The 19,704-nt window shown below is 42.5% G+C and overlaps 1 protein-coding gene across 3 annotated transcripts in view; it reads left to right on the forward strand.

The window, feature by feature from the left end:
- Window positions 1–19,704, forward strand: part of MYLK3 (myosin light chain kinase 3) — a 65,835-nt gene that overhangs the window by 22,036 nt on the left and 24,095 nt on the right. For 2 of the 3 annotated variants that reach the window (XM_075008543.1, XM_075008542.1), the window contains exons 2-5: window positions 7,863–7,953; window positions 9,724–10,162; window positions 16,207–16,799; window positions 19,010–19,115. In XM_075008543.1, coding sequence (XP_074864644.1) covers window positions 7,863–7,953; window positions 9,724–10,162; window positions 16,207–16,799; window positions 19,010–19,115 — 1,229 coding nt within the window. Of the gene's footprint in view, window positions 1–971; window positions 1,687–7,862; window positions 7,954–9,723; window positions 10,163–16,206; window positions 16,800–19,009; window positions 19,116–19,704 lie in introns of those variants that run through there. The other variant, XM_075008541.1, reaches the window with a different exon arrangement.

A 19,704-nucleotide genomic window follows, 5' to 3' on the forward strand; every position in this document is an offset into this window, starting at 1 on the left:
ACGAAAGCTTACGCTCCAAAAATCTGTTAGTCTATAAGATGCCACAGGACTTCTCGTTGTTTTTGAACTAAGTTTGAGATCTCTGTTTGGTTTATGCTTTCCCCGCAGACTTCCTCTGTGACCTTAGACAAGTTACTTAAGGTGTCTGTGCCTCAGTTTCTCATCAATCACACTGGAATAATTGTCGTGCCATTTCTCACAGGGCTGCTGTGAGGTAAAACTCGTTATTTGTGAGACGCTCAGCACTGCCGTGGTGAGGGAGGGTGGGAGGAGGGGGGAATATCCGTGAATCTAAACAGAGGTTTCTCTTTTCTCCAAAGAGCAATTGTTGTGGTGGTGGTGTCAGCACTCCTGCACTTCAGATGCAAAAGCGCATCAGTAGCAAATGCTTTATAAACAACGCCAGACTAATTTTTTCGCTGCCAATTATGAAAGCAATTGAGACATGCCTTGCTGTAGGGTTTGTTTTTACATTGTGCACTTCCATGACGCTATAGAAAGAATTTAATTTTAGCTGTTTCAGTTGACAGAGACGTGCTGGTGCCAGATACGTATTTCAGATCATTGTCATTGTGCTCTATTTTTAAGACCAAGTGCCAGCCAACCCAAAGAGCACAACGTGCATCTGTGCAGGGTGTTTTGCATAAGTACTACCAGGCTGAAATCTTTTCACCCTTAACACGACCTAGCTGAATTCAAGCTCATACGTCTTTGCTGTAGCAAAAGAGAAATATTTTAAATGGCATTTTTCAAGAGCAGAAAACAAAGTTTGTTGTAAAATCCTTGCTTCCTCCTTCCCCACCCCTACCAAGAGATGTTTGCCATGGGCGTCATCAATTGTTAAAATGCTTGCTTATCAACAGCCTCTCAAGAAAGAATTTTAAATGGTTTTGTGACGTCAAGGGGGCCCAAGGAAAAACAGCCCATTGCCAAACTAGCTCCTTCATTGAAAGCACACAGTAAGGCACAGATAATGCAAAAATGAAACCTTTTCACACGATCACTGGCCAACGACACACTCCTAGCATCTCTAATAAGGCAAAGAATTTATCTTTGGTTGTAGGGTAAGGAAGTGACTAAGGAAGATGAGTTTTCAGAGAATCCCTGTCTGATTTAAACCCGTAATGAGGAGCCAGCCAAATCACCCTGCCATTGACTCCTTGTCTGGGCAGAATGTCTGAGGGCAGCATGGAGCCTGCAGAGGGTCCTGGAAATGTGGTGACTAGGTTGCAGCCTGCAAGAAGGAACAACTTAAGCATGATGGACAAAAAATTGAATCTTTTGAATGACAAGGTAGATAAATTATTGAGTTTCCAAGAAGACCTGAATGGCAAACTACAAAAAGTGGACCGCGGCATTGATGACATAGGAAAGACCATAGATAGACTAACAGCATCCCAAGCATCTAAAGCTGAGACAGTGATGAGAGGCCTAAAACCTGGGGACAGCAATCACCCATCTGAGACCCAAAGTGCCTGCTCAGAGATGTTGAAGCTGATGAGAGCTGCACAGCAAGAGGCCTTGAAGCACAGGGAGAAGCTGGAAAAGATAGAAAAAATGTTTGATACTATGGAGAAAGTGATGGCATTTATGGGAAAGACCTTAAAAAATTCTCAAGTAGTGGATTTCATTCTCAGAGGCATTGTACCCTGGAAGAAAGGGAGTCTGGTTGAAATTCTAGTGGAGGTTGGTTTTATTTTACTGTTCGTGATTCTTTTCTTGTTAAGAAGATGGGCTCCAGGCTGACCTGTTAATTTCTTACATGATGTGTCTGTATGTTCAGGCTTTATGCTCTTAGTATTAGGTGGAAGAATGAATGGTATTGCACTGAAGACATACTGGGAAGGTTTCAAATACGTGTAAAGCTAGGTCTCTGCACTGTGGAGCTGACAGTGTAAGGAATAAAATCTGCCCACAGTTACTCTGGTCAATGACTTTCAAATTGCTTGCAGAATCCCACTGTAGATGCAGAATAAAAATAATTAACATGCTGAGGAGTGGCTGACTGGGATTCTGTTTTATGGGTGACAAAGACAATTTAGCCAAACTCTGTCCTCAATGACTTTAATGGAATGTGGGCCTAATGCTTTCCAGTTAAATCTGTGCAACTCTATTGATTTTATCCAGCCATCGCTCAATCAGGCAGGGAGTACAGGACCCCAGCTCAGAACCATTTCTTAACTATGAAGGGTAATGAGTGGTATTTGGTTTGTAATGTCAGTAGGACAGTTAGGAATTCAATGGCTTTCATTTTTAACAAATGAACTGGCACCTGTAGCGAATATCTGCTCTTTTAATGTGGAGTCTTGTTTGTCATCAAGAGACACAAAGAATAAGTTGCACAATGAGATATATATGGGACATGTTCCCATTCCTGGGAGGGGAATAGGGAAGACTGTAAAACATTATTGCTTGAGGAACAACTTTAGTTCCAAGGGACTAATCTATGAACGCTCCCAGCTGAATAAATGTTGGTGTACAAATCAAAATAACTTGACAAAGCAACTAAAATATCTGGGTGGAGTGTTAATTGCACCTCTTACAAAAAACAAGACAGCAATAGATCTCAGCGTAGATCAGGAGGGTGTTGCGCAGTTTTTCAGATAGAGTTCCAATAGTCCATTTCTGTACAGATATGCAGAGGCTGAGAATTGAACCAGACTGTGAGATTTTTGTTTGTGTGTGTGAAATTTCTAGTTGGAAACTGGGTTGCGATCATTGAAAAACCCTGTCAGACATTTATATGGGACCAGTGTTGCAATCTGTTCCAACCTAAGTGTGTTACAATAGTAAGAGACATAGAAAAAGCTTGTAAATATTGATGTGTTCCAGATTCAAAGGCAGGATTATTACCAGCACCTGCAATGTTTGGCACCATGTGAAACCTGGACACAGCTGGGATCCTGCCTCATAGGGCTCATGCTCCGCATTGGAGAGGCAGGTACATAGTACACTAGGGCTATATCTAGATTACAGCGATTTGTCAACAGAAGTTTTTGCCGGAAGATATCTTCCGACAAAACTTCTATTGATAGATCACGGCCAAACTGCAAAGCAGATTGCAAGAATGGTCCATTCTGTTGACAGAGAGCAGCTGGACTGCCCGACCACTCTAACGGCAAAACAGCCAATCGGAAGCACAGCAGAGGGCTGTGTCAACAGAAGGGCCCCTGGAACCTCTAGACTGGCTTTCTGTCGACAGAGGTGTTCTGCCTCATGGGGAGTGGGATACAGCTGTCAACAAAAGAGTTACGTTCTGTCAATTTACCGTCGACAGAAGTCCTAGGGAATCTGGATGGTCCCCAGCTTTTGTCGACAAAACCCTCTTACTGTAGACATGACCATGTAAAAACAGCTTCAGCATTAAACTAGTTTTTAAATTTCTTCCTTTGCATCTAGGTTCACTGAAAGACTTGCTGGAAGACAGAGGTTTTTAGGAGAGATTTGACAACAGCAGTATGTCTGTGTGGTGCACAGGAGAGAGCTGACATGGTTATAATGTATTATTGGAAAGCAAATACATATTGAACCTCAACATCCCTTCATTTATTTGTTGCTGCAAACATTATAAAACTGGAAGATAAAGAACTGAATTTAAAACCTAACAGGCTCCAGGAGACTGTATTACATTATAGTTTCAAATAAAAAGAACACAGTTGTAACCCACACACCTAGGGGTGTGGGTCACTGTCCCATGTAGTGGCACCTAGACCACTTACAGAAAGAAAGGAGGAGTCTCCTCTTCAGTCTTAACTGAAAGCCATCTGGCTTTGGGCTCAAACTGTAGAGGCTCCTGCACAGAGGATCCATGTTTGAGTCTGCCTGTGGACGGTACTTGCTTGTTCCTGCTTCCTAGCCATCTGTTTATAATAGTGCACATATACCAGAGCAGTGACTTTATCCAGCCTCACTACATATTCAGGAGAGAGGTTGAAAAATTGGAGAAGGCTCAGAGAAGAGCCAGAAGAATGATTAAAAGATTAGAAAATGTGTCTTCTAGTGATTAATTCCATGAGCTCGACCTATTTAGTGTAAGAAACAGAAGGTTAAGGATTACGTGTACAGCAAACCCTTGAGAAGCACGATTTCGATTTGTGCTTAACTCTCATTAACGCAAGTTAAGTGTACATGGAAACCGCACCCAACCCCACTCCCCACTTCCAACCTCCGGCTCCCCCAGTGAGGGAGACTGGGGGCACATGGCTGCTTGCAGCATGGTACCTCCCGGCTGGGAGAAACTGCAGGCCATGTGGCTCCCCCAGCTTTCCTCCGCTGGGGGAGCTGGCAGCTGGAGCCAGAGGCCACACTGCTTCTCCCAGCAAGGGGAAGCAGGTGGCTGGAACAGTGTCAGAGAGCTGCTGCTCCCTGGCTTTCCCAGGAGGAGGGGGGGGACAGCAAAGCTCTGCAGAGGCTCCAGCTGCCTGCTCCCCCAGCCAGGGGAATTCTGGGCATTGCCCCAACACTTTCCCCCACCAATTTACGTGAAATTTGATTTACTTGGCAGTTGCCCAGGACTCAACTTCTGCATAAATGGAGGGATTCCTGTAGTAGCTCTTCCAGGGGAAACAAATGTTTGATAACTGTCTCCAAAGTCTGGGAGAGAAAGGTGTGTGATGATCCAAAGACTGGAATTTGAAGCTAGACAAATTCAGACTGGAAGTAAAATATACATTTTTAACATTGATGGTAATTAACCTTTGGAACAATTTACAAGGTGACATAGTGGATTCTTGATCACTGACACTTTTTAAAGCCAGTATCGGATATATTTCTAAAAGGTGGAATTATTTTGGTAAAGTTGTATGGCGTGTGTTGTGTGGAAGATCAGAATAGATAATCACAACGGTCCCTTCTGCCTATCAAATGTATGAATCAGCAAAGGGGTAGGTATGCCATATGTTTTTATTTTTGTAAGTTGCTTGATGACACAATAGGATTCAGTGGCTTCTGCAGGATTGTGTATGTGTGAGACTCTAGGGTTGGCCTCACATTCATAAAATAACTAAATGGGACCTGATATTCAGAAGGCATGTGTCTGGAATTTTGTGTTCAAATATACTGGAGATTCAGAAACTCTTGCTTGTTGCTACATTCAGTAATTGAGTAGAGTAAGAGAAGAGATCAGTTCTCTGCTGTAAATTATATTTTCTCTGGCTCAGATATTTAACACCTGGATTTCACTGCTTTTTGTAGTTTTTTTTCCTATGGTCTTCATTACCATTTTCTAACTAGTACAGGGAGGATGAACAGTGGATATGAATTCAATGAGTCATTTATTAGAACAAGGATTGGGCATCATTCAGCGTTTAACCCACACTCCCCATCTGATCTGTCGTCAACCAGAGAAAGAGATGAACTTAAGCCAAATCAAAAAAGGATCCAGTTTTTTTTGAGTACACCAAACTTCAGGTCAATGGGATGGAGCACATGGGAGAGTATTTAGCAGGACTGGCACCCAAGAGGATAGCCACCTGTCCATAGCAGTTCACTGTGTCTCAGTGAATGGCAGGTCCTTTCACATGTTGGAAGGTAAAATAACATTAAATATAAAGCTGTGCTGTTTATCTCTACTGAGCAGCCAGGACAGATGGAACCAACATTTTCTTCATCTAGTGCCTCTTGTGACTTAGATTTAAAACTATGTGACAGAACAGTATTTTGAAGAAAAATCTCCCTAGGTGTAGTCTTTGGAAGTAACATGCTTTGAGTCCTAAGAGTTAATTTATTATTCCACAAGATTTTGCTTTAGGAAAAGGATTATTAAAAAATTGGTGGAGGTGACCCAGGGAACCCTTAATGCCAACAGGCAGAGGGCACGGGGAATACATGGTAGTGTTTTACAAGAATCCTCTGGGTCAGAAATATTCACAATAGTTCACTGATTGGTGGCATCTACCAAAAGCAAGTGGCCCACAGGTTGCCTAATTATTGGTGATGCATGTATGGCTAATATTAAATAATTATTTGTTCTCACTAAAATTCATGCTCTGAGGCTACATCTAGACTACATTCCACTTTCAAATAGGGAATGTAAATGAGGGGGATTGAAAATGCAAATGAAGTACTGATTTACAAATTTCATTCTTCATTTGCATAATCTTGTGTGATCACATTTTTGGAAGAGTCTTTTCCGAAAGCAAGAACAAGGGGGTTCCAAGTACATAGGGTTCCTTTGAAATAAACCCTGTTTTTGAAAGCACCCTTCTTTCTGTTTTGCTTGAGGAAGAGGGGTTCTTTCAAAATATGGGGTTTAAGTTCAAAGGAACCCTGTCTACATGGCTGCTTTTGCTTTAGAAAGAGTCACTTCTGAAAATGTGATTCACATGAGTTTATGCAAATGGAGGGTGAGATTTGTAAATCAGCTCTTCATTTGCATTTTTGATCTCCCTCATTTGCATTGTCCTTTTCAAAGGCAAAAGTAGTGTAGATGTAGCCTGAGAGTCTTGAATTTAGGTAGATCTCCAGGAAGTGACATATTTTGGGAAATTTTTTGGAAAGCTCATTACCTAATAAATAAAAGTGTTATTTTTTAAACTGCTAAAGGACGGCTTGTATTTTTTGCGATGCTACAGACTAGAAAGACTGTCCCTCTGAGACTATTTTGGAAATTTTCCTTTCAGGCAGGAGGTAATGGACGCCTATCTACCTGTCTGGCTGTACATGTACTGATACGGAACGCATCACAATGTAGGCCTACTCATATACTGAGCCACGGACAAAATAAGAGATTGTAAAATCTGCTAGATGAAACCAACAGCAGGAGGGTGCCCTGTTTGTGGAAAAAAGAGACAGGATTGTTGTGTTAGATCTCTGATTGCCAGGAATTACACTGAATCCTTTCCCTAGAAGGCAAGCTCACAGCATGTCTGTCTCATGAACGGAGAGTCACAGACAAAGAGGTTGTAGAAAGCTGCAAAGATTCAGTGTGAACATGGCAGCCTGAGACACAAATATCCAGTTAATTAAATCCGGCTATGGAATGCATGTTACAATTTTATGTCACGTTTGTCATTTGTTTACAGTCGTGCTGTTAAATCTCCATGCCTCATTAGTTGAGCATCTGCTTGATTTCACTATAAACCTATCTAAATGCTAAAAAACCAAAAAGCAGCCCTGTAGCACATTAAGGACTAACAATATAATAGATTAGGTTATTAATTGATTGATTAATTTTGCAATGTATTTATTATATCTGAACGCTGTGTGTCACACAGAGCGGTGATCTGAAGTGGCCTTGATAAGCTGGGCTGCGCTGTTTCTTTGGACGCAGGAAATCTGAATATGGTGAATGTCCGGTGGGCTGGAGCTGGATGCTCAAAGGAGACACTCAAAGAGCTTGAGAGTTGGAATGTACCAGCCGCTAATCAGTAGCCTGAGAGTGGGGCCTGTGAGCAGTGCTCCAGTTTCTCCATCCACGGGCGGAATAAATTTTGCAATGTGTGGATGTGCACCACCAATAGAAACACATGCTGCTCACTGTGGGCACTCTGCCAATCAGCTGGGCAGCACCTGAATCTCTCCTGGGTGGCTGCCCACGTGCTCCATTTCCAGGGAACACTGGTCTGTGAGGAATAGAGTGGAGTGCCATGGGACTGGAGAGCGGATCCAAGCAAGCACAGATGAGGCTTCCTCATGCTAAGGGCAGATGTTTTAGAGGTGCCTCACAACCCTGGAAGTGCTAGAAAGCCTTGTAGGTGGGGAGATAAGGAAGGAGCAGCAAACTGAGAATGCAATGAAGCTAAGTTGTTATCACCAGTTTCACAGCATGTAACTGCCTCCACAGGTAGAGAATTAGAGGGACCCAGTGGCAAATGAACGTCTTTAACCTTGACAATTAATTATGCATTCAATTGTATTTTTAGGCGAAAGATAAACCTGAGGAGAAGGGTGCAACACCAAAGCATGCATCTAGCAACAGCGGAGTCGAGGCGGAAAGCAAGAAGTCTTTGGAAGGTATATGTACGCCTGTATGTATGATAAACAGATCTGCTGTGGAATCCGAGATTGGTTGGGAAGAAAAGATGAATTATTTCACTGTATCTGTGCATTTTACTGAATTAGCTAGGTGTAACTAAGTACCGGGATCTATCAAGTACTCAGAGAAGTGTGTGTTGGATGTTTGATACCACCACAAAAGCAACAAAAATCCCTTTTCCCCCAGTTTTCGTCCCGCTCCACCCCAAAACGAAATCCAACAACAGTGCTTCGTTAAAATGAGTAGCAGCCATTATCTTTGTTGGGTTAATGCTGTATTTCTTTGCTTTGGCCATTGTATTTAGCGAATTAAAAGAGCGCAATGTCTGTCTGGAAGACACCAGGGATACAACTGCAAGAATACATAGAAAATCTGCAAATTCCTAGAGGGAAAAGGCACATGAAGAGGCAAAAATAGAGATTTGTTTTTAAACTGGGAATATCTCATGTGTCCAGGGAAAATGTTATGAACAAGGCCCAAGGGGTGGCATTAGGAACTGGATTCAGACCTTTGTGTCGTCCATTGTATCCATTGCCATCAATGGAGCTATACAAGTGGTGATTGTAACAGGGAACAGTGCCCAGGTACAATCCCATCCCCACATGTCACCAGTGGCTTCTTTTAAGCAATACCAAAAAATCATGACTGAAGACTCTGCTGGTCTGAACTCTGACTCAAAAGTGCCCTCCCCGCGCCCCCACCCCCATATACTTGGGCTGAGGTGTTATGTAGGCTAAAAAGTGAACAAACATCACGTGGATTTCCAGGGCCTGCACAAGTAGAAATCTGGGGGAAATGGAAGTCATTTAATCTTTATGCTGCCTTTTCTTTGCGTGCACCATCAGTAATAATTAAAAACAGTTTCAATTATTGGAATAGCTCCAATGGGTCCAAGAAACCTGCGTCTTAGTGTCTCCCAACCCCAGAGCCCATTTTGCACTGTCAGTGCTACTGCTAGGGACATTGGGATGGGTGTGCCTTGTGAGATTACAGAGTCCAAATCACATGTCACATCTTGACCTATATAGTCCTTTTAGTTTTGAAAGTCCTTGCTAATTTTCTGTTTGTAGTAGTGTTGTAATTCTCTTGGTACCAGGGCCTGGGAGAGAAAAGGTGTTGGTGGGAGGGGAAACCTTGTGATCCTTGCAGAGCTTTTCCTCAGTCCAGTCAGGTCTGACTACTTTCTTTTCTCCTATGGCTGCAAAGGTGGCAAATGCCTACTTCATTTTCAGGAATCTCGTACAACATGTGGATGCTTAGCAACCTGTCCTACCTTCTATTCAGCTTGGACATGCTGGTTATTTTTCCCAGAGCTGGGGAAGGGCCCTGTAAAGCTCCAAAGTTCATCTTTGCCATCAACAGAAGTTAGGCCAATAAAATATATTACCTCCTCCACCTTGTCTCTCTTTAATCAATTTGTTTTTATTTATTCAGGAATCCCATTTCTATTTTTACTGTTACCATTGCTGAAAAGCTAGCAATGCAAGGACAGTATGTAATTTATTAACCTGCATGTGTCAGTGTCAGAAATGTCAAACATGCTTCTAATAAGCATAAGTTGTTTTGGTGTGTGTTTTTAATCCTTTCACTGGGGCATCATTCCCTAGTTTTACTATGGTGGTAGGTTTTTGATATCCAACGTCTCTGGGTACCTCCCTATTTTTTTAAAACCTATACCACTATGTAATATTTTTTTCTTGTGTCAGAGGGAGGCTGCAGCATTATGAATAATACTATCTCTTATTTAGAGCCCAAACAAGAAGAAAAGCTGGATGAAAAAAACAGAGTATGTGAAACGGTAAACTCTTTCGATACTGTAGTCTCCAAAGTTGACCTCGGTCCACAAGGTAAGGAAAGGACAAGACAGCTGCAAACAATGGCAGGTTCTGGCAAAACAAATAGCCCTAAGAATTGTCAATCACCGAAAGAGACTGGAATTAAACGTTTGATTCCGAATGATGGCCTTTTCTTCATAAACCATGGTCCTATGGGAAACAAGAATGTTACTGCTGAAGCAACTGATAGGGACAGAGCCCCAGGACAGGAAGAACATCATAGAAAACCTATTAATCAGAAATCACAGGACACTGAAAACAAACCCTCTGCACTCACCGCTATATCCATGGAAGCCGTGCCATCAACATCAAAGTCTGTATCCGGAGTGGGGCGTGAAGTGATATGTGCAAGGTAATGATCTAGTCAGTAATTGTGTGTATAATCTGAAACATTTCATGTGTTAAAAATAGGCAAATTATTAACGAGGCTATTCAGTTTTGCTCTTATGTGATAGCATAGGAGAAAAAGCCTTGTTAGAAACGGAGCCTAGGGAACTATGTAAACAGACAGCAGAAGAATGAGAGCCTGCTTGATGTCTTAGTAATTTATGCAAAGATAATATTTATAGATGGAAAGTGCTGTGCAAGTGCTAATCATTAATATTACATATCTGAGTCAGAGAGATTTGAAACAGGTTTGCTCTAATTGTGTCTGGTTTCACTGAACCTTGTAAATGGCTGACTTCTTTCTACCATGGCTATTTCTATAAACATCACATATAGGATTTAATAGGTCTGCAAGAAAAGTCTTGCAATTGAAGAGTCTACAGTTGGCTGAGGATAGAACTAATAAAATTTCAGGGCTTAGGGAAGCTTGTTCAGTTCTGTTGCCTACCTCAGAGAAGTCAATATTTTTGGTTAGCTTTGTAATCACATGGCCCAGCTCATTTTAAAAATTGGCCATCCAAAGTTATAAGCAGACATTCCTATTTAATGTATTTTTTTTCTTCTTCTTAGAATATGACATATTTAGTATCAAACAATTGTTTGACCCTTTTTATGGATAGGGATATAGAAAAGTTCTGTAATTTAATCTGCAATTGCATGTTGGAAAAATAAAGAAAAAAGAGGTCCATTTTTAAAACATATCTGTGCATGTTCAGTTTAGGTCCCTATGTATTTTTGTGTATACAGTTATCCCAATATGCAGGTATACAAGTCAATATTTGAACACAGACTGAAAAAAATGCCTGCTGTTTTGTATGTGTGCATTTGAAAATGTTTCTTTTAACTTAAAGGATTTGAATGCGTTCTAGCGCCTTAAATAAAAGATGGGCACTTTAATCTCTAGGTAGTCCTTAGTTATTTATGCAATTCAGAGGTATTTTCAGGTACTGGAGTATTCCCAAATGAACATAATACAAGTTGAACCTCTCTAGTCTGGCATTCTCTGGTCCAGCAACAACTGTGGTTTGGTATGATTTTAGTTAGCCAGATGTCCACTTATCACGGGTGTGGCCAAGTTTCCCACAGTTGCATAAACTTTGTTTATTGCCACCAGTTCTGGTTCTCAGTGTTCAGTTTATTGTTTATCTGTAATTTATTCCTAAATGTCATCTAAGAGCCCATTAAGCAGTGGAAATGTGGTAATACCCAGTGCTTTTTTGTGCCAGTACTTGCCGGTACTGAGTACCAGCATTACAGCAGCAGCCCCAGCCATGGGATTGGTGGGGTTTGCGGGAGAAGGGTTGGATAAGTACCAGCATCCTTTTTTTTTTTTTTTTTTAAAACCAAAAAGGCATGGGTAGTGCTACTAGCAAATATTGATCTTCCATGGTTTGGAAAATTGTCTGGGTCGGCACCAGTCAAGTCCCAAAGGTGCCAGACTAGAGAGATTAAACCTGTACAATCATATGGAGATGGAAGAACCTAATAAATAAACTGGATGCACGTGATCTTGGTCTGCTTCTCAGTACACACAGATCCACATGGGAAAAACCATCACTGCAAGTGGCAGTAATTGGCACCCTGGTTAACAGTCTTAGAAGGAAGGCTGATCTGTGGGAGGGCTTGGAGACTGGAAGAGGTGCAGAGGAAGGGTGCAGCCGGGAAGCTTGCATTGCCACAACCAGTTGTGTGGCTAAGTAAAGGGAGAGTCCAAAGATTTTATTGCAGCACGTTTCACATACACCAAGTTCACATGAGGGCCGTGCAGAACCCCTCCAGCCCCCAAACACAAGGGCTGCAAAGGAAGCGTATTAGTTTAATATCAGGTTCAACTTCACAAAAAAATTATTTTAATCAGTCTTAAACTTGACACTTTGTTTTTATTTTTAAATAACAACATGTAAAGAACAATAATCTTCCTCCAGTTTGTTTATGGAAGAGTTCATAGTCAGAGTGATCATATAGGTATTTTTGCATGTGAAGTCTGAGTAAACGGGCCAAATTCTTTGCTCAGTTACATGGGTCCAGCTCTCATTGAAGTCAATAGGCCTGAACATGAACATAAAAAACACGGTTCCAAAGCTTGGAATTGTTAGAGAAATGCCCATGGTTCCCAGCCAAGTTTACACTTGTCTAGATAGTCAGAGCAGTTTGCTCAAAAGTGACACCAGCTGACTTATCTCAATACCACTGAATTACAGAGTCTCAGTATAGTATAAAGAAATCATGATTCTAATGACCATGAAAACAAAACTACAAACTTGTTATGCAAAAGGTAGAAAAGGTTTTTTTTCAACATCTTTATTACAGAAGATACAATACTTGTGATAGGTGATAGGTGTTTCCTTTTCTAGATAGCAGAGATGTTCTCTGCTTACGGTTTTATCACAGGTGACCAGTGCGGGGATTCTAGGGAGAACATGTAAACAAGTGCCCCAGCCCCACCCCCATCCCTGCCTGTGCCCCTGCCCAACTCTCTCCTTGTCCATGTCCCTCCCGTGCTCCATCCATGTCATAGAATCATAGAACATTAGAACTGGAAGGGACCTCTAGAGAGCATGCAGTCCAGTTCTCTCCCTCATGGCAGGATGATACTCTGTCTAGACGATCCCTGATAAATGTCCATCTAACCTGCTCTTAAATATCCCCAGTGATGGTGATTGCACAATCTTTCTTGGCAATTTATTCCGGTATTTAACCACCCTGACAGGAAGCTTTTCCTAATGTCCAACCTAAACCTCCCTTGCTGCAGCTTAAGCCCATTGCTCCTTGTCCTATCCTCAGAGGCCAAGGAGAACAATTTTTCTCCCTCCTCCTTGTAACCCTCTTTTAAATACTTGGAAACCGCTGTCATGTCCCGTCTAAGTCTTCCCGTTCGGAAACTAAACAAGCCCAGTTCTTTCAGTCTTTCCTCATAGTTCATGTTCTCTGGACCTTTAATCGTTCTTGTTGCTCTTCTCTGGACCTTCTCCACTTTCTCCACATCTTTCTTGAAATGTGCCCAGAACTGGGCCTAATCAGTACAGAGTAGAGTGGAAGAATGACCTCTCGTGTCTTGCTCACTACACTCCTGTTAATACATCCCAGACTCTTGTTTGCTGTTTTTGCAACAGCATCATACTGCTGACTCATACTCAGCTTGTGGTCCACTACGACCCCTAAATCCCTCTCTGCAGTACTCCTTCCCAGACAGTTGTTTCTCATTCTACATGTATGAAGCTAATTGTTCCTTCCTAAGTGGAATACTTCACATTTGTCCTTATTAAACTTCATCATGTACACCTCAGACCATTTCTCCAGTTTGTGTAGATCACTTTGCATTATGACCCTATCCTTCAAAGCAGTTGCAACCCCTCCCAGCTTGGTATCATCTGCATATTTAATAAGCATACTCTCTAGGAGTATCTGTCCCAAAACAGATCCCGGCGTAACCGCACTTGTTATGCCCTTCCAGCGTGACTGCAAACCATTAATAAGTACTCTTTGAGAACGGTTATCCAGCCAGTTATAACCCCCCTCCCCCATAGTGGCCCCATCTAAGTTGTATCAGCTTAGTTTATTGATAAGAAGGTCATACAAGACTATGTCAAATGCCTTACTAAAGTCTAGGTATAACACATCTACCACTTCTCCCTTATCCACAAGACTTGTTATCCTGTCAAAAAAAAGCTAACAGATTGGTCTGGCATGATTTGTTCTTTACAAATCCATGCTGGCTGTCACCTATCACCCTATTATCTTCCAGATGTTTCCATAAGAATTCCTTAATTATTTGCTCCATTATCTTTCCTAGCACAGAAGTTAAACTGACTGGTCTGTAGTTTCCTGGGTTGTTCTTTTTCCCCTTTTTATAGATGGCCACTATATATGCCCTTTTCCAGTCTTGTGGAATCTCTCTTGACTTTCAGAACTTTTGAAAGATGATAGCTAAAGGCTCAGAAACCTCCTCTATCAGTTCTTTAAATATTCTAGGATGCATTTCATCAGGCCCTGGTGAATTTTTCTAAGTAATTTTTAACTTTTTCTTTTTTTCTTTTTTTTAATCCGCTAAACCTACCCCCTTCCCCCTAGCATGCATTATCTTAGGCATTTCTGCATCGGCCTTCTTGGTTTGACCATGTCATGCCCCCTCCTCAGCCCACAGCACTGCCTGGAGAATGCTGTGTGGTGTTCCTGTGGTGATTTAGAGGGACCAAGGCTCCGGGTCTGCCACTGCCACAGTAGTTGCAGGGGTGTCTGGGAGCCCTGGGCCTTTTTGAAATACTGGGCCCTGGGGCAACTGCCTTAGTGGGGCCAACAGCTACTGTGTGCTCTGGGATAAGGTGGGAGGGTGGTGCAACTCCGTGCCCAGAACTGGTGGGTCCCAGCCTAAAAGGGGGAGGGGGAGGGGTCTAGGGCAGTCAGTCCTTAGCACCACCTGGACCATGGCGCTGAGAACCCCTCTCTCCCCTTTGGAGCCACATGGTGCATTGGAGCAATGCTGATGTGGCCCTTCAAAAGGGCCCGGAGCTTCAGCTGCTGCTGCTGCCTAAGTATCAACAGCAGCACTGGAGCTCTGGTCTCCTTTCAAATACCAGGAGCTCAGGCAACTGCTCCATTTAACCTTGATATTGGTGGGCCTGATTGCCCCCTTTGCTCCCCCCACAATCCCACATCATTATACCTGGCCAAATTATTTATTTCCGAGATACTTGTTTCTCATATTAACACATCCTTTTACTGAAAGAAATACAGGTAAGATACAACAGTATATCTCATGCCTCAGGCTATTTCTCCAGTTTGCCCAGATCATTTTAAATTACAACCTTCTTCTCCAAAACACCCGCAACCCCTCCCATCTTGGTAACATCTGCAAACTTTATAAGTATATAAGCATTATAGTTCAGGATAATATTTATCAGAGGGGTAGTTGTGTTAGTCTGTATCTGCAAAAACAACGAGAAGTCCTGTGGCACGTTATAGACTAACAGATATATTGAAGCATAAGCTTTCATGGGCAAAAGCTTATGCTGCAATATATCTGTTAGTCTAAAAGTTGCCATAGGTATTCTCATTGTTTTTATGATGATATTGAATAGAACCAGTCCCCAAACTTTTCCCTGGGGAACCCCACTTGTTATAACTCTGAACCATTGATAACTACTCTCTCAGAACACTTATCCAACCGGTTGTGCATTCACTATAGAGTAGTAGCATTTACATTGTATTTCCCTACTTTATTGTTAAGAAGATCATGTGAGACTGTATCAAATACTTTACTAAAGTCTAGGTATGCCACATCTAGTTCCAGATGATAGAATGCCGGATATGAAAAAGGCATTTGCCAATCCAGGTATAAACTGTCAGTTTCTGAATTTACTGCGTGAGTCAACAGGACCTTAGTTTAAAATTTGCTGTAAAAATATTTCATTAGTTTATTGCTGAAGATGATAAAATCACATGAATAAAAATCTACACCCTCCCGAGCTGCTTTTGGAAATAGAGGCAGAAGTTTAAGAGTGCTGCATGGGGCTCTATGAAACCTATTGATGGCCTTGCATAGCAGGTAGTGAGGGGAGCCCAGCTGCTGTGGGTGTTGGACCCTCTTTCCTCCCCAATTTGTCAGGGATATTTTTAGTAAAAATCATGGACTGGTTAGACAGGCTTCTGTGAATTTTTGTTCATTGCCCAAGACCAGTCCATGATTTTGACAAAAACATCCTTGACAAAAATCTGAACCTTGGGTATGAAATATGTTATGTCCAGGAGAAGGCAGACATCTGTACAAGTTAACATGTTAAAATAATTATTTAAATAAGATTTTTCTGGAACTTGAGTCTTTTCAATATGTTATCCTGAAAGTGTTGCTGAAGTATTGCATTTGCTTAGTATTCTTAGCAATGCCAGTATCTGATATTTTTAGAAGGGAAATTATTACAGAACTGGGGTTTTAACAAAATGTGAAAAATACATTTTTGGTAATTTAGCAAGACTGTTCATCTGCATAAAAAGGAAATGTTTGCTTTGCAGGATTTCCATCACTGCACAGATGACTGACACCCAAGAAATGACTCCAGTAGCCAAGGAAGGAAGCCTAGCTGATCACAGAAGTACAAGTTCCAAAGTAAAATCCTCTCTCTCCTCATCTTCGGAAGCTGAAGGAGTTAAACATCAGACTGACAAATTCAAACGTAATCTATGCCCCCCAAACAGCAGCACTGACTCAATTCAAGAAGTAGAAGGGATGAAGCTTGCTAATAAACACAATGAACAGGCACCCAAATTAGGGAAGCCACAGATGCTATTGAACAAAGCCTTGACAGGGGAAAAGCCCCTGGAGAAGTCAGAGCCAAACTGCAAGTCCATATCCTCTGAAAGCACAGTGGAACAAGATTCTACAAGAAAAGATCATGGGGCCACTATGAAAAGCCACAGAGAAACAACAAAGGCAATGAAAGAATGCACAAAGGATGCTCAATCTGACTTTGAATGTAGAGCGTTAGAAAGCGCATGTGCAGGACGGGAAGAAGATCCTGCAAATCAGTGTGCAGGGGAGGCCCCAGAAAATGCTGCATCAGGAGCAGCCAGCAAAGCGTTTGGGAGTCAGGATGAAGTAATCCTTGGTAAGTGGCTTACAGTCATACCTGGAGATTGTTACACTGGGCATTCTAAGGTACCTGCATATTTTATACCCTGAATGGATGAAATCCTGCTCACTAGTGCTCTTTTTATTGTAGTTTGAGAGCATTGATTCAGGCACCAAGTATACACACTTGGCTGCATCAGACAGCAACTGAATTCACATTCATGGGACTTTTTATTTTAATGTTCCTGTTCAGTTGCAGTCTCAGAATAAATGCTCTTATGGATTCAATTTAAAGGTAGTTTTGGAATAATAATCCTTTGAAGATAAGATGAGAGGAAATGTATGTATTTATGCATTAATGATCATGTAAGGTAAGGGGGTGTGCAAACCAGGCATTCATATAAGCAGGCAAGGAGAGTGTAAAACCTTTCAGGAAAGGACTCATTTTGTCCCTCACTATACCTGCTGGCCCCACATCTCTGGCTGCTACAGGAACAGGAGAACTCTTTGCCAGAAACAGTGTTGCCCAAACAGGTGTGCTGATCAAGATCTGAGATCTACAGCAATGGCTGGTGGGTGCAAATGTGTACGAATAATCAGAAGGTTAAGGTGTAAGATGGAGTGTGCAACTGTCTTACAATGTAGCATGTATTAAATTAGTCAGTGTCATCTATTGCCCATATTTTCCCTGGCTTTGCACAAAGAACTCGCAGCAACGTCAAAGGGAGTCCTGCACATAGAGGCTACGTCTACACTTGAAGCCTACATCGAAGTAGCCTATTTCGATGTGGCGACATCGAAATAGGCTATTTCGATGAATAACGTCTACACGTCCTCCAGGGCTGGCAACGTCGATGTTCAACATCGACGTTGCGCAGCACCACATCGAAATAGGCGCTGCGAGGGAACGTCTACACGCCACAGTAGCACACATCGAAATAAGGGTGCCAGGCACAGCTGCAGACAGGGTCACAGGGCGGACTCAACAGCCAGCCGCTCCCTTAAAGGGCCCCTCCCAGACACACTTGCACTAAACAGCACAAGATACACAGAGCCGACAACGAGTTGCAGACCCTGTGCCTGCAGCATGAATCCCCCGCTGCAGCAGCAGCAGCCAGAAGCCCTGGGCTAAAGGCTGCTGCCCACGGTGACCATAGAGCCCCGCACGGGCTGGAGAGACAGCATCTCTCAACCCCCCAGCTGATGGCTGCCATGGAGGACCCCACAATTTCGACGTTGCGGGACGCGGATTGTCTACACGGTCCCTACTTCGACGTTGAACGTCGAAGTAGGGCGCTATTCCGATCCCCTCATGAGGTTAGCGACTTCGACGTCTCGCCGCCTAACGTCGAAGTTAACTTCGAAATAGCGCCCGACGCGTGTAGCCGCGACGGGTGCTATTTCGAAGTTAGTGCCGCTACTTCGAAGTAGCGTGCACGTGTAGACACAGCCAGATTGACTTTGTGGGTCAGGCTAAGTTGGATGAGCTCCTTTATTGGCACATCTCTCCAGGAAATGATTTTATCTATTGATGATGGCAGTGAAGGCTGTTACTTGGAGAGGCATTCTCCCTGATTCTAAGTGAGCACACGGCTCTGAGTCATTAGGTATTAGCTAGATGCCTTTCTCATGACATTTTACTCCTACCATTCTGGAGACCATGGGGCTACCCATCTGCTTAAGTGCTTTGCTGAATGGGGCTCTAATAAAGAGAAAAGGCGGAAGAAAGATGGGAGCCTTATTTCGTTTCAAGGGTTTTCTTGGCAGTATTGTTAAAACCAAATTGTTAACAAATGCCTGGATGGACCTAAGATATCCTGAGTCCTTGTGCTGCCCTCTAATATTCCTCCATACACGCTGCTCACCCATGGCAGTGTTGAGCAGCACTCTGATGTGGGGAGAACCCTCTTTGTGTTTGCATCTGCATCAGAACGCAGACTGGTTCTGTGATCTCAGTGATCAGATGGGCTCTGGGGAGACTTTGTGAGGGATAGGGATACTCAAGAAGGTGGGCATATGATGACCGTTACCTTTGTCAAGGTGTAGAGTAAGTGACATGCCAAAAGAAGCACACTCGCTATCAAGGCGCAACAGGTCTGTTTGTAGTTAGCTAACCTATCAGGTTGCCTTTGATTGACATCTTGATACAGCCGTATCCTGGGAAGTGAAATGATGGGGGAGGATGATGAAAGTAAAGTGCAATGACTGGTGGAAAACAAATCAATGAATGAACTGTCTCCTGTGTAGATGACAGCCCTCCTCCTCCTGCTCCCTTTGAACATCGCATAGTGAGTGTCAAACAAGCAGAGGTGACAACATGCTATTCGGTCTGTCGGCATGAAGTGTTAGGAGGGTAAGTCTGTCACTCTGTAATGCTGTGCTGTGAGTGATGCAGTTTGCAACATCTCTGCGTTAGCTGAAAGACACAGAAAAGGAGCGATTAGAGTGATTACAGGTTTGCATTGCCCACAGAGTATCTACAAATACATAGTTTTCATTGGCTGCTCTTGGCATCATATGTAGCCTGCAGCTCTCAGAGGACCATGTAAATGCACAGAGTCATAAAGTTTAAGTCCAGGAGGGACTGTGAGAACATCTACTCTAATTGGTATATCGCAGGACATTAAATTTCACCTACTTACTCATATATGGAGTCCAGTAATTTTTTTTTAAACTAAAGATATCTTCCAGAGACAGATCCAGCCATGATCTGAAGATATCAAGAGATGGAGAATCCATCACTTCCCTGGATATTCTGTTTCAGTGATTAATCACCCTCAGTGTTAAAAACGTATGCCTCTTTTTAATTGGAATTTGTCCAGTTTTATCTCATTTGTCCAATTTATCCACCCAAGGATCACATGAGCCCTTTTTGACATTGAGTCTCATTAGAAGCTCGTGTTGAGTTGCCTGTGCACTATGACCTTTAAATTCTTTTCATT

The sequence above is a fragment of the Carettochelys insculpta genome, chromosome 14 (genome assembly GCF_033958435.1).
Source record: "Carettochelys insculpta isolate YL-2023 chromosome 14, ASM3395843v1, whole genome shotgun sequence".
Lineage (NCBI taxonomy): Eukaryota > Metazoa > Chordata > Testudines > Carettochelyidae > Carettochelys > Carettochelys insculpta.